General features: G+C 40.8%; 1 protein-coding gene across 2 annotated transcripts; it reads right to left on the bottom strand.

The window, feature by feature from the left end:
- Window positions 1–509: 509 nt before the first annotated feature.
- On the bottom strand, window positions 510–3032 carry LOC147610575 (uncharacterized). Of its 2 annotated transcripts, XM_086786065.1 has the most exons (3): window positions 2524–3032; window positions 676–2439; window positions 510–641 (listed from the first exon to the last, which is right to left on the bottom strand). In XM_086786065.1, exons 1-2 carry the CDS (start codon window positions 2617–2619, stop codon window positions 685–687), a joined length of 1851 nt encoding a protein of 616 aa, XP_086642191.1. In that variant the 5' UTR covers window positions 2620–3032; the 3' UTR covers window positions 510–641; window positions 676–684. The 2 variants fall into 2 exon arrangements, with proteins under 2 accessions (XP_086642191.1, XP_086642190.1); XM_086786064.1 differs by having other exon boundaries at window positions 510–2439; window positions 2524–3031.
- Window positions 3033–15610: the final 12578 nt, after the last annotated feature.

Raw genomic sequence — 15610 nt, 5'->3', positions numbered from 1 at the left:
ACCAATGAAGTGTTCCTTTATTTTTCAAACTTAACAAAAACCAAAAAAGTAATCTTAACCCCATGATAGTCTACTCACAAAGCTTCAAGTCTTCAGCTCCATCATGCATAGACTACATGCTATGACATCCCCAATCTCATCATCAACACCCAAGAGTGGGAGCATGTCCATGCACAAAGATGTCTGGTGCAAATTTATATTCATAAATCGACCACCATAATAAGTTATCAATTTTCATATGTAAATGGCACTCTATCATGAGCGCACAGGGAGAGAGAGAGAGAGAGAGAGAGAGAGAGAATCAACTACATCATGAGAGTCTACTTTCAAAGCATCTAAAGCATCATGCTACTGTAGCATCCTTACAAGAGAGAGTAGAGAGTGTGTCAACTACATCGTGAGAGTCTACTTACACAGCATCTCAAGCATCATGCATACTATAGCATCATAGAAAAGAGGGCAACTATCTAAGTGCAAGTTTGCATAAGATCATTTGATAACCATAACTATTAAAGAAAACCCCACCACCACTCATACACTATCTACTGGCAGGGATAATTTATTTCAGGCTGCAGCCTTCCATATTAGTCAAGAAGGATACATGCTACATATTATATACATTTGTCCATAACTTTTAGTTGCTCGGATGGACTCCCTAACCGGCAGGGATCGGACTTTTCAATGCTACTCACCATGGACATTCACATTTTGTGTTGACCCCTCCTGAAAAGCAAATGATCTGGTCAGTGCAGCTGGATTGGAGTACCAAGCATGGACATGTGTATCATCACCCTCCTTGCTTCCTGCTTTCGGCTGGAATGCCCCAAAAATGCCACCAGAACCTAGCGAATCTGACCTTTTATCAATTCCGAGAGTTGCACAGATGGAGCTTCGCACAGCTTCCCCTGGATCGTCTATCCTTAAAAGTTTTGGAACTAAAAGTGGCCCTTGCTCCTCCCTACTAGCAGGCTGTTCTTGCTCACGCTCCCGCTTTCCTGTGGCAGAGCTTGCAAGCATGGGGTTGCCTGCAGTAGCTGCATTGGCAGCGGCAGCAGCAATGGCAGCGGCTGCCACCGTGGCTGCAGCAGCAGCAGCAGCAGGTGCCCATGGCATGGTCCAGGCACCAGGAGGTCCCCATAATGGCCCCTGCATAAGGGGCCAGGGAAAGCCAGCCCAGAAAGCCCCAAGAGCTCCACTCCATGGAGGCTGATTTACACATGCAACTGCTGTTTGGGAAGAGTTTGCACATATTGCGTTGCTGTAGGGACACAAAGCTCCCTGCAAAGCAGTTGCCAATGCAGTAGGAGTGGGGGAGTTGGCCCAACCAGTATTGCCTGCATACTGCCAAGGGCCGCCCATGAAAGGAAATGGAGCTCCTGGGGCCCAACCATGCGCTGCATCATGATTGGGCATATCATTAGAAGTCGCAGAAGCTGGTTTCAAGTCAGTTAAGATGGGCATTTGAGATTCAGCAGCCCCCACATAAGTTGAGACAGGCTTCCCAACAGGCTGCCGTGAGGCTTCATGGCCAATACCAATTGCAGTTCTACTAGGAATCTGGTCTTGGCTGGGATTTCCATCACAAGCTTTGTTGCCCCCCATGTCTACCGGTGGGTTTACATATGCCAACAGATGTGGGCTAATGTTCGCCTCTACCTTTGGATAGAGACTTTCCTGACCATGTGACAGGTCTCGTGTATAGCCTTGAAAAACTTCTGCTCTATGTTGATGCACAGATGCATGTGTGCTCTCACCAGGAGAATTCTCATGCCTGAATGACAGAACTGTGCTGGATGATGAAGGATCGTCTGAAGCCCTTGCAAGAGAGCAGGCCTCCAAGGGCAGGAAGCATGGGGAAGAAGAATGCCTCATATTGAGGTGCTTGTTCAAGGCCAAAGGAGATGCCACCCCCGAAGAAGCAAGCACCTGCTGTGCACGGTCCGGTGGATCCCCACTCACTGCCATACCATCAGTTGGAAATCTTCTCTCATGTACAACTACTGAATGCTTGTTTTTCCGGCGACCAGCACCAACAGGCACATTTCTAAGAGAGCCCCCTGCCGTCCAGTACCGCTGGCAATGCTTGCAGAAGTGGCGTGGCTGGTTGACATTGTAGTTGTTGAAGTAACAGAACTTGGTGTCCATGCTCTTGCACCGAGGGCATGGCACGGGCTTGTCTGGTCTCTTGAGAGCCTGGTCAGATGCATGTGGATGGGTATGATCTTCACTGTTTACATGGGCTACACCATCACGGCATTCATCTTGTACATGTACTGATGAGCTTGGGATGTCTACAACCCTTGTGATGGGCATTTCAATATCAGCACACCCATTAATGCTTTCTGATGAGCTGCCACGCTCATGCAGACTACTGCTTCCGCTGCTACTACCACCGCCGACGGCATCAGCGGCAGACGCCGGAACCGCATCTCCGGCAATCTGATAGAAACAGGACAGCATGAAGAGTTAGAAATGACACAAAACTACTTGTGGGCAGAAAAGATTTGCATCAGAGAAGAGAACCTTGAAGAAGGTGTTTTCTTCCGAGTTCGTTTTTTCGATCGTTCTCCCAAAGAGCTTGATTGCAGGATCGTTTTGGATAAGGGTTTCTCCAGACATCGCTGCCAAAATATAAGAACTACGTGGACAAATTTGCTGACTTAGAGCAAACTCTGGGACATGGGTTTTGGTCCCAAGCCCCAAATGTGAATTGGGTTGGAAAGAGAGAGAGCAATTGTGAAGCTAGCTAGTAGAGAACAATGGTGAAGAGCTATGGTGGACTTGCATCACATTGAGAGAGAGAAATTGTGAAGCTAGCTAGAAGAGAACAATGGTGAAGAGCTATGGTGGACTTGCACCACAATGGGTTGGAGAGAGAGAGAGAGAGAGAGAGAGAGAGAGAGAGAGCAATTGTGAAGCTAGCTAGAAGAGAACAATGGTGAACTTGCATTCAGACAACATAATGTAAAAGAAATAGAAGACATGATGTGTTCAAGGAGAAGGCAAATTGGAGTGATGAATAGGAAGGAAAAAGTTGAGCTTTTCAAAGCATCACTTTTCATGTGTTGCTTTTCCCCCCCAATCCCCTGATGCCACTTCTTTTCCCCCAAGGCTAAATAGACAGCTTGCCACCTAACCAAAGTTTGATCACTTTATCCATTGGTACTTTGGCTCTCTAGCTTATAAGTGGGATAAAGGGACTCAAAGTCTCAAGGAGAAGAGACTAAATGTTGAAAGGAAACGAATTACATCTTTTGGATTGCCTTTTCCAAAAGGACGTAGGGTGAGAGGTTGGGATCACACCCTTCACCAACATATATGGATGGGGGATATTTATTGTAAATGGAAGTTCGATGGTCAGGGTGCATTTTTTGCATGCTGCATGGCATTTCCACCCCTAATTTTTGTGTAAAGGGCCTTAGAATGGCTATGCACATCATGTACTTGTTCATCTGATGGATGGGGATCACAAACAAGCTCATTTGTCAAATTGTCTTGGTGGGCACATAACATTATGGATAATGGGACTCATCATGATAGTATAATGGATTATTTACCTTGCAACAAATTCCCAAATAAAGCTTGTCCTATCTCTACATTAAATTGATTAATACCACACTTACATCCTCTCTTGTAGCATGGGGCAAGCTAGTTATCTAAAAAATGGCCTTTTCCATATGGTTCTTCCTTGTTTAATGCTTTACACACCCTCTTGAAAACCCCCTAGCAAGGCATATTAGGGTTAAAAATTTGTAAAATAATGGGCACTATTTATCCACAATACCCTCAACATCAAGAAGGGGATTTTAAATAGGACACGCCATCTTTTTTTGTTGACTGGTAAAAATGATCCATGAAAGAGGTCTTAAAGTGTGAATACACTTTGTGGTCTAAAACTCTCCATTCACCTACTCCAAAGGCTAGTTCTTACTCAAGCTTCTCTAAATGATTTTGTTTTAGCATTCATGACGGTAAAGTCATGGTATATCTTGTTGTTTGAGCGATAAAACAATCCTTTTTTCTTGAAACTTTTTTGTGCTTTGTTACAATAAAAGTGAGAAAAAGGGGATACTTGGGAAGTAGGTTGGTGGTGAAATCCAAAAAGTATTTTAAGGGACAAGTGGGAAGCCCAAAAGAGGGGTCCAATCTAAAGTTGTGGCTAACAATGTGCTTCTTGTCAACACAATGTTTCTTTTGTCTTTCTCAGAAAGTAAAGAAAAGGGAAAATCCCTTTCACCTTTTTCCTTTTCTTGGTGAACCATCTTTATTTGGCTTTCTTTTATGACATCATTTGGACTTCTTGACAAGTGGCCATTTAAATCCTATCTTTTGACCTCTCTCTCTCTCTCTCTCTCTCTCTCTCTCTCTCTCTCTCTCTCTCTCTCTCTCTCTCTCTCTCTCTCTCTCTCTCTCTCTCTCTCTCTCTACTTCAACAATCCAAAATGTGAAGGGACATCGGTTTGGATAGCTCACACCCACACAATCGAAACATAAAAATCAAAACTAAAGAAGCTTGGGGCTACATGCAAGAGGCTAAATGAGGCTCATGTCAATGAAGGGCAAGCCCTCATTCGTGAGTTCAATCCCACAATGTTGAACTCACACCTTGAGATGAAGAGCCTCTTCTAGAATAATTTTTGTGTGTTTGTCTCATTCATTTAATTTGTATGTCCAAAATGAGGCCTTTTTGAGGACTCACACTTTAAGTAATCATGTGGGTGATATTTGGCCCAAGCGAACATTAATCTCTGTGTGTGTGTGTGTGTGTGCGCGCGCGCGCGCGCGAGTGCACACACACATGCACATGTACATGTGCGAGTGCACACACACATGCACATGTACATGCATGTGGGTGCACACACACACACATGCACCTGTACCCATGTGTGCGCATGCACACACACACATCATCACCGCTTCATTTATTGCCTCGGGCCTGTTGAGAAGTCTCATTTATTGGCCTCTTAAGATAAAGCTCTACATTGCATTCATAGTAGTTAGCTTCCCTATGTGTAGCCAAGAGCATTGAGAACATAATGCCTAAATTCCCCAAGTTACCTAGTATGGGTAAGAAAGGGAAACTTTAAAATTCATGCATCGAATGTACCTCCCAACAAATAATTCTATCAGAATGTAAAAGTAGTGATGGAGCAAATAGTGAAAAACAAAAGGTGAAGCATATTTTTTTAAATCTATAAATACCCATAAGGCATGATGTCTTTTTCTTCTTTCCAAGATTTGACAAGTCTCTCCTTTAAGGCCACATATATGATCTTGTAAACCTTTAAAGGTACAATTTTATTGTGCTCCACTTCAAATTATGTTAACAAATAGGTCTTTTTCTCTTACTATAACTAAACTTATTTCTCTTAGAACCATTTTCATGCTCTAGCATATCTTTTGAGGTATGTCATTATATGATAATGTGCATCTTTTTCTAAATGATATTTTTAGGCGAATGTCCTTCTTACCTTATTACAACAAGTGAACGGTGATTTAAAAGTTAGAGATCATGAGTGCTCTGTAGTGTACCATGAACAATGCATATGTTATCTATCATGAATAGATAACTATGTTATCTATCATGAACAATGCATATGCTATCTATCATGAATAGATAACTGAATAAAAGACCTCAAGAAAAATTTTCACAAGCACTTCACCTTCTCAAAAGTGGTACTTTCCCTTTAGATTTATGTCCATGCCTTTTGTGCTTACTTTATTGATGTGTTTGTTGCAAAAATAAAAAAATCTTTAACAAGACTCTAAGCACTTTTATACAAACGTTGTGTATCATAAACATGACACTTTTCTTCCATTCATGTCTTTGCATTATTGTGAAGAATCCACAAAACATGCACACTATATCATAAAAATGACACTTTTCTTCCATTCATGTCTTTGCATTATTGTGAAGAATCCACAAAAAATGCACACGATATCAGACAAGGAAATTTGAAAACCCTTTTGGTATAAATCAAAAATTGGACACTAGAATATGTCTTATAGTTACAAGACCTACATCTTGTGTGACATGAACAAGAGTTAATGTATTGATGAAAACCCTTTTGGTATAAATCAAAAATTGGACACTAGAATATGTCTTATAGTTACAAGACCTACATCTTGTGTGACATGAACAAGAGTTAATGTATTGATGAAAGAGTTATTCTATAAGGGAAAGCCATGGAACTATGAATTTAACAAATACACTTTTGCAAGCATGGCTTGCCAATTCCCCTTCCAATGAAAGCAACCAATGTGTAAACTATGATTATCATTTTATGATGTCAGAAGTATGAACTCTATATTTGTTTGAGAAATATACCAAAAGTAGTTTAATGGGTTAGTTATTTTTTAAAAGCATCATGCAACCCATCTTTTACTTCTAAAAATGGTGAAATGGGCACTAAACCTATTAAGAACTAATCTTAGATGTAGCTAATGATAGACTTATAGTTGAATTCCATTCCTAGAGAGGATTGGGGTGTGAAGAAATGGATTAACATCAATAATTTCACATAATAAGAATGTAAGAAAATGATTAGGGATAATGAAAAAACCGTTTTAGCATAATGACAAGACAAGAGATTTAGCAAAAAGCTCATATGACATTCCATTAGATAGGGGGATTTATATAGGCTTGAGTACATCTCCATTTACCACTAACTATGACTCATAAATTGGATTAGGCCATCCCTAATCCTTCCAAGATTTGAGGATTGCCTCCCTTCAAGTGAGCACCCTCTTGGGGCCTCTTCTCACCTAATTCTAGGCACCTCCTTTTGAGCACCCACTTGGGGCCTCTTCTCACCTAATTCTAGGCACCTCCTTTTGAGCAACCACTTGGGGCCTCTTCTCACCTAATTTTAGGTGAATCCTTTTGGGCAGCCTTTGGGTTGGACATTCTACATTCTCCTTCACATTTGAGCCTCCTTTAGGCCTTTGAACCCTAGTCCTACTACTAGTACAACTCCTACTTAATTTAAGGGTCACATAGCACTCCCCCTTTTAATCCTAACATTCACCCAACATCACTTTATATTTTCAACACTCCCTCCACGTACACTGAATCTACACTCAGTCATTGATGATCTATCACAGGGTGCCTTTTAGGCTACAATGTTAGCTTAGGGCTTAATGTTTTACACAAGGGTAGGAATACAATGAGTGCGTCTAAACACAAGGTTACAGAGGTGCCCTCTTTTATCATTTAGAAGACATGTTCTGATGATTAGCCTCCTTCTTGGGAAACCCCTTCATTTGGTTCTTCTTTGATCATTATGTTTGGTTGAGTGTTGGCTTGAATCTTCTTTTTGTTCCAACAATCTTTCTCCATGTGACGGGCATGTGACTTGGTTTGCCACAAAAGTTGTACTTTACACTGGCTCTTAGTCCTTTGGTTGAAGAATGCTTTCTCATCATAATGTGATCAAGGTCCATGTGCTTTGACTTTGAGTCTTTTCTCCTCTTGAATCAAGGCTACTTCAATGCCGATGAGGTTCGACTTGGGTAGATTTTTCAAGGTAACCATCAATGGGCTATTCTAAGGTGATGCTCTTGAGAAGGATTGCTATGGCATCCTCCTCATCCATTTAAAACTTGGATCTAAGGAGGTTTAAAACCAATTCTACACTCCATAATTAAATGTTTAAAATAGTCAAACAAAAATTAAGATAATGTGTTATTGATGGCGCACTAATGAAGACTCAAAACCACGCATAATTGCATTGCTTTAGATTGCTTTGGGGCTCTTAATAGCCATTAAAGATACATCCAATGTGATCAAGTTCATTTTTGTCTTTTCCACCTTCCAAGGGTACACTTGCCCTTTTCCATCTCCAAGAGACACAACCTTTACACATCATTGGAATATCGACCGTTTCCACCTTTTACATTCACCACTTTACAATCTCCAATTTTCTCTAATATTTGATTTTATTTATCTCTAAGGTGTAAGAATATCCCCCTTTATCTACGTTTGTACCCTTCATCACTTGTATTTCTAACACTCCCCCTCAAGTGATGATTCCCTGCCCCATACACGTGATTCACTAGGTCTATACTCCTAGTCATGTGCTAGAGTAGTCTACCTCAACTGCGTTTGTCTCCTAGGCTCACTATGTTGATTTTGGTTTGAGAATTTACGCTCGAATAGGATAGGGTTTTCAATTTGGGGGTGAGGGTTACTTGGCACTATGCTAACTAGGATGCATGCTTGTGTAGGCTATGTAATTACATTTGTGTGAGCGTTGGACATAGAAAATCAAGGATACACCTGTTCTCAGGTTGTGGATCCTGTTTGAGCATTGAGATAGTCTTAGATGGTCATGGGAGTTGCATAGGATGATATGTTGTAGTCTAATATGGTCCCAGGTAGATAATATGACCAGTTGGTCATTTTGGACCAAGTCATGGGATGGTTGACATGGCCAAACTTGTGTCCATGTGCCGACCTTGGGCACTATATATACACTAGTTTGGCAACCTTTATTAATCATCAAGTTTATTTTTGTTCAAGCACCCTTGTAAGTGATGCATCCTCCATCTAGAGTTTTCCTAGATTGCCATTAAATCTCCTTACCCATGCAGCACATTGGTGGGCTAACATCCATTAGTTTGTAATCAAATTTTGCAAGTAACATTATTGTTTACTCTCAACTTCTTTCTACAATTCAGTGCTTTGTATTATGAAGATTCTTCTTCCGCTCTTGTGTTTTCTTACATGGTATCAGAGCTTGGGCTCTATGTAAAGGTTGTTTTGATAGTTCACTATTTGAAGCCTGATTTGGATAGATGGCCCAACCTGCAAATGCTCAGTTTTAGGTCCATTCTCGATCCATGTGAGTTATGGGAAATTGTAAATATTGGTTGATGCAAAGTCGGGTCCTTCTCTGGATCCAGCACATTACATACCATTCTACCCTTGCTTTGGTGTGGAGGTGAGGTAATGTCTCTTATTGAGCATACTACCACAACTTTTAAAGCATGGAAAGTTCTTAATAAGGATATAAAACCTTGAGAATTAACTTGCAGTAGCATTATAAAGGAGAAGCAGAAGAGCAGTTCATATTATGGATAAACAATCTGCAAGACCCATGCATTTTCACAAGAAATAAAGAATCATGTAGAGGCTCCCTCTAGTGCTTATTTGTGAGAATCTTTGTGGTAAAATTCCAACCATTGTATTAGGTGGTTCTTCCTACTTTTTGTACTAGTTAATGACTTCAGTAGAAAGATGTGGGTGTATTTTCTTTGGGTTAAATCTGAAGCTTTTGGTAAAGTCAAAATATGGCATAGTTTGGTGGAGAATGAGACAAGAAAGAGGCTGAAGAAGTTTCAAACACATTGAGGGGAAGAATTCATGTTCGTCAATGAATTCAATGCCTACTACTAGAATAAAGAGCATGTGATCAAGAGAAATTTGATAGGTGCTCATACTTTGTAACAAAATGGTGTTATAGAGCATAAGAATCATAAAATTTTAGAGATGGCATGGAGTATGCTTAAAGGAAAATGAATGACAAAATCTTACTGAGGTAGTTAACACTATACTATAAAAGTTACACAAAGGCAGTCAAGGGCATGACCTTCAGTGCATATTTCAGAACATTTAGTTGTGACACTTTTGTGCATGTTCCAGACTCATCCAGAACTAAGTAAGATTCCAAGAGCAAGAAGTGTATCTTCTTGGGGTATAATATGGAGTCGAAGGCACATCGAGGTAAAGAAGATAATTGTCAGCTCATGAAATGGTGTTCATGGAGCAACCTCATCAGTAGGTGGAGGAGAAGGCTCCATCCACACTATCCTTCAACAAAGAAGTAGCTTGACATAGTTAGTGAGATAGTACCAACTTCATAAGAGGTGGATTGTTCAGATGATGAAGAGAAGCCTAAAGCACCAAAGAAGGGGCCATATCCTAAATGGGTGAAGAAACTCTTGAATAGGAAAAATCCATTAACAATCATAGAAGATACAATAGTTGTTTACATACCTAAGATAATGGAGGAGAAAAAGAGGGCCTACACTCACATTGTCAAAATGACCTTGGTGAATGAGACAATGAAAGTAGAAGATCCAAGAGCCAGCTTGCAATAGTTGTTTACATATCTAAGATAATGGAGGAGAAAAAGAGGGCCTACACTCACATTGTCAAAATAACCTTGGTGAATTTAGACAATGAAAGTAGAAGATCCAAGAGCCAGCTTGGAGGGTGTATTAGTAGACCCAAATTGGAGAGGGGGGGGGGCCTCTAGTTAAATTATAACTCAATTATGAGAAACCACACTTAGGATCTTATAGATTGTCCCTACAAAACAGAAAGCTATTGGCGCACCAAGTGGGTTTGGAAGGCCAATTACAAGCTTGATGGTACATTGGATAAGTACAAGGCAAGGATCGTGGATGAAGGGTCTTGCATTGAAGTCCCTTGTGCCATAGAAAAGACACAGGAAACTTGTCGTGGGGCTTTGCCCAACCACACTTGGGAGCATAAAACAGCTCAACTGAGAAGCCAATGATCCATGACCTAGCTCACAAATGCAAGGGCAAGGTGCGTCACTCACCTCAAATACTTGTGCTTGGTGTTAAAAGATTCAATATTCACACCATTCTAGGGTATCTTAAACCTTGCAAATGCACCTCCTATTTGGTAGAAATCAATCCCTACATAAAAGGAAGATTGCAAGTTATGCCATCGTCTTAGGAGATAATTCTGCATAATTGACCTAAGCACCGGGATTTAGCTATAGAATTCTAGTCACACCTACTTGACTACATCGGTGGAGATGAAGTACAACATGTCTACTATAAAAGATGACCTTCTCATCTTGGATCATTATAAAAACCTATTTTGTATGCAATAACTAACAATAAACTAAGGTGAACTAAAGGGAACAAAAGACTGAGCAGAAGCCACGTGCTGAGTGTAGCCTGAGTTGATACTCACAGCATTGTATGAATTGTTAGATCTGAGTTGTTTGAGCTCCTTAGTACTAGGATTCGGGTTTTTGGGGTTAGCCCATCCACAAATTAGAGTCAAAATTTATCACCCTTGTACCTCATCTATTTCAAAAATATAAATAGTGTTGATTCATTGAATTAGATGTGCTGGTCATTGTCGCATTTCCTCCTGCCCTCACTTGACATGGTATTAGAGCCTCGTTTACTCCATTGCATAGAGTTTTCCTAAGCATCACCTAGCCTCTGAAATCAAGCACACCAGCATCTGCATCAGTTGAGTCACACACCAGCATCTGCATCAGTTAAGTCACACACTGCCTCAGATCTACGCAGAATCATATCTACAACCATTCGGCTCCGTGTTGGCACTACATAATTGCTAAGTCTGTCTTTTACAATCTGGCATTCAGTATTCTACACTTGGGTTACAGATTCAGCATCAGCTACTTCTTCTTGTAGGCTCATATATGTAGAATCTACATCAACTTCCGACCTATTGATGTAACTTCATCTTTTGATTTGTTGAAGTTACATCATCTTTCGAATTACGGAAGCCATGTCATCATCTAACCTATAAAAGCTAATTCATTGTTCAACCTGCTGAGGTCACGTCATCTTTTGGTCATTGGGGCCAGCTGTCTGAAAAAACTATTAGAGCCAACTATCTGAACCAGCTACCTAAGCTAATTCATTGTTCGACCTGCTAAGGTCACGTCATCTTTTGGTCATTGGGGCCAGCTGTCTGAAACAACTATTAGAGCCAACTATCTGAACCAGTTACCTAAGCTAGCTACCTGAATCAGCTGACGGAATCAACCATTTACATTAACTATTAGAGTCAGCCAACCGAGTCAACCTACTAAACTGACAAGTCATCGACTTGCTAATTGACAAGCCGTCGACTTGCTAAATTACAAGCCGTTGACCTGCTTCACTGATAGTCATCAACCTGATGTGCTGACATCCAGTGACTTGATGTGTGAGAGTCAATCGGTTGTTACCACATAGCTTTTTGCATTTCGGAGTTAGCATTCAACGTTTGGTCGGGTTTACTCATTTAGCTAGGTTTACTCATTTGGCTAGGTTTACTTTCTTAGCTTGGTTTACTACAGTCAGAAACAGATTTTGGAGTCAACTATCAAAGTCAACTCCAGCTATTAGAACCCAAAGGTGGAATCAATTGACTATTGTGTTAAGTCAATAGCACCCAACTTGAGTAGCCTACACTTGTTGGAGGGAGCTAAAAAACTCAATAATACAAACTATGCAACATGGAAGCTGAAGATGGAGTCATTATTATTCTTCCAAGATAGTTGGGAGATGGTTTCTATGGAGAGACCAGGTGATCTCACCGATGAAGCCCTAGCAAAATGGGACAAGAAGGCCATGTTTGCTGTCCACATGATAAAGCTGAGTGTGTGAAGGATGACATCCTCAGCCATTTGAGGGAGGTGCTGACTCCCAAAGAAGTTTGGGACAATCTAAAGAAGGTGTATAAGTCCAAAAGCACTTTAAGACATATTTCCTTAAGAGCTAAACTCACAAATGAGACAAGAAAGCCCAATGAGAATGCTACAGACTTCATCAAGTGGGTAAAGGATCTACATTAGCAAACCGATAGTTGTGGGATACAAGATGTTTGACAACAAGCTTGCTACAATCATCATCTATGGGATGAAGGCAGGCTATTAAGTTCTTGTTCTTTTTCAAGGCATCATCATTATGAGGGAAAAACACTCACAAGATGAAATGGAGTAGATCCTTAGGAAAAAGGATCAGAGACAAGTAGCCATGAAGAACATCCATGGTAGCAGCAGCACTTTAGAAAGTAACAATGACAAAGCTCTCTTCACAGAAAGAGGTAGAGGAAGATCAAATAATCAAAGAGGACAAGGAAGACATAACAACTACGAATCCAACAACAACAACAACGATCAAGGTACTTGTTAAAACCCTAAGATCTCTCTAGATAATTGTCATGCATAAACATGCATAAAACATGCATAAACATGCATAAAACATGCATAAACTCATCCACCCAACCACCCCCGAGCCCAAGGGACGCACACATGAATTACAATGAAGTACCTCATACCTTTACCTTGATGTCCCATACCACCAAGAGGTATTGCGTCCAATCCAGCAGCATGTAGCTGTAGTCACATGTAGCTGTAGTGTGAAATGGCATGAGAGTAGATACAATCCTCTACACACAAGAGAACATCGTATCATCACCTAGACTTAAGAAAACATCCCTTGAGTGTGCCCCATACCCCTATTATATAGGAGGGCCCTCAAGTGACTCTCCATTTCCCATGTGTGACCCTTGGATGCCTAACCCTAACCTCAACCCTTAAGGTTAGTCCTAACCCATACTTCTCTAGAGCTTGTTCCCATGCTCCCATGCTCACAAGCCTAATGTGGGTTAGCCTCCTAGTATATGCACTCCTAGTATATGCACATATAATGTGCACATAACAGTACTCATGAAGGTACTTATTCTTCTAATGGTAGAGGTGGCTATTCCTCTAGAGGTAGAAGAAGAGGAAGAGAAAAGGAAAGAGAAAGAGGAAGAGGAAGAGAAAAGGAAAGAGGAAGAGGAAGAGGAAGAGGTAGAACTTCCCATAACTCCCTTCAATGTTATTACTATCAATATGGACATTTTGAGAAGGATTGCAGGAAAAAGCAAGCTAATCTGAAAGGGAAATTAGTTAGCTATGTTGAAGATGCAAGCTCGCAAAACTTCACAAATGCCAACACTTTTCTCTCTATTGAAGAGATCATAGAGGCCAACCATGTAGACCATGGCAGCAGCAACAAGTAGGAACCATGGTGGATTGATAGTGGGATAAGCTCCCACATGAGTTCTCTTGCTGAGTAGTTTTTAACTTAGATTCTACTCATGAAGGTTTGATTATACTACAAACATCACTCCTAGTTCTATCACAGGTAAAGGAGAAGTTTCCCTTGAGCTGAACATAGGGGAAAGGAAGCAGCTTGGAGATGTCCTCTTGGTGCTTTCACTCACCAAGAACCTCATTTCACTTGGAGCCATGGTGGATAAAGGCTTCAAAGTGGAATTTAAAGGTTAGTAATGCCTGATCAAAGAACCTCAACACGGCTACAAGGTTGTCAATAGAGGTCAGAAGCATAGAAAAGTCTTCAAGTTTAGTGGATCAATAGCAAAATTGCGAGCAATGGAAGTTGATAGGTCAGCCTCCTTACCTCCATCATAATTATGGCATAAAAGGTATGGTCACCTGAATTTCAATAACATGTGTGCTGAAATTGAAAGGTATGGTTTTGGGCATACCATCCCCCTAAAAAGTTGATAAAGTCTATGAAGCCTGTTGCATTGGCACTTGCAGTTATACACTTCAACAAAATGGAGTTGCTGAGAGGAATAATCGAGTTCTATTTGAGTCAACCAAGTGTATGCTAAAGGAGAAGAACCTCTCCAACACCTACTAGGCTGAAGCTATCAGCACAACATACTATCTAATGAATAGATCCCTAACTGAAGAATTCCGCAACATCTCCCCATATGAAGCTTTTCATGGGGACTCAAGCCTCAACAAGTACATCATCTCAGAATATTTGGTTGTTTAGCTTTTTTTCATATTCCAAATGCACATAGGAAGAAGTTTGATGGTGGACAAGTTAAGAAAGTGTGTGTGTTTGTTGGATATAGTAGTGAGCATAAGGCTTACAAACTCTATGATCGAATAAAAAAGGAAACATTTGTGTCAAGGGATGTGATCTTTGATGAGACTGTCAGAGCTGGACATCAACTCATCCATCAAATGTAGACACCCCTTCGTCATCTACTCGTTGCAAAGGGGAGATAGCACCTTTGGAAGATTCCATTGAAGAACTAGAGCAAGAAGATGATGCCAACCAAGTATCCCTTAGGAGGTCTACCAGAGATAGAATGCAGCCCCAAATGTTAACCTATCACACAGATAATAATTCAAACTTTGAACAAACCAATTATGCTCTCTTAAGATCACTAATGCAGCATGATGAACCCCTCTTCTTCATCCTATGGTGGATAGCTCTCTCTCTCTCTCTCTCTCTCTCTCTCTCTCTCTCTCTCTCTCTCTCTCTCTCAGTGAATTCTCTCTTACTTCCTTTATGTCCTACGGAGGACATTTCTTTCAATCCTATGGTGCATTTCTTCTTCTTCTTCTCTCTCTCTCTCTTCCCCCCCTTTATATCTTGTGGTGAATCTCTCTCTCTCTCTCTCCCCCCCCCCTCTTCCTCTCTTGTGGTGTGGAAATTCTCTTTCTCTCCTTCTGAATGTGATTTGGAATTATGGTTTATCTTCTATACTTTGCCTCATGTGATCCTACAACTTTGATCGCACCAGAACAACCTCTTGCCACATGGATGCTCCTTTTCCATGGATGTTCTCCTCCTCTTCAAAATCAGCATTGGCATTGCATATGTACTTTTTTTTTTTGGCTTGTTCACCGGGAATGGTGAACTCTTATGACCCGGGGTTTTACAAAATTTGCTACATATGTAGTAGAATCGAATGCCTGCTAACTAAATGATGGGAGCAAATGAAATGAAGAACTGAACACGTAGAAGAGCACAAAGCTAAATTGCATTCGAATGCCCTTAAACTCAAGTACATCCACCT

Source organism: Cibotium barometz, chromosome 49 (assembly GCF_041138505.1).
Source record: "Cibotium barometz isolate CiBa-2024 chromosome 49, ASM4113850v1, whole genome shotgun sequence".
Taxonomy (NCBI): Eukaryota; Viridiplantae; Streptophyta; class Polypodiopsida; order Cyatheales; family Cibotiaceae; genus Cibotium; species Cibotium barometz.
This window is presented reverse-complemented; position numbering and strand designations above follow the sequence as displayed.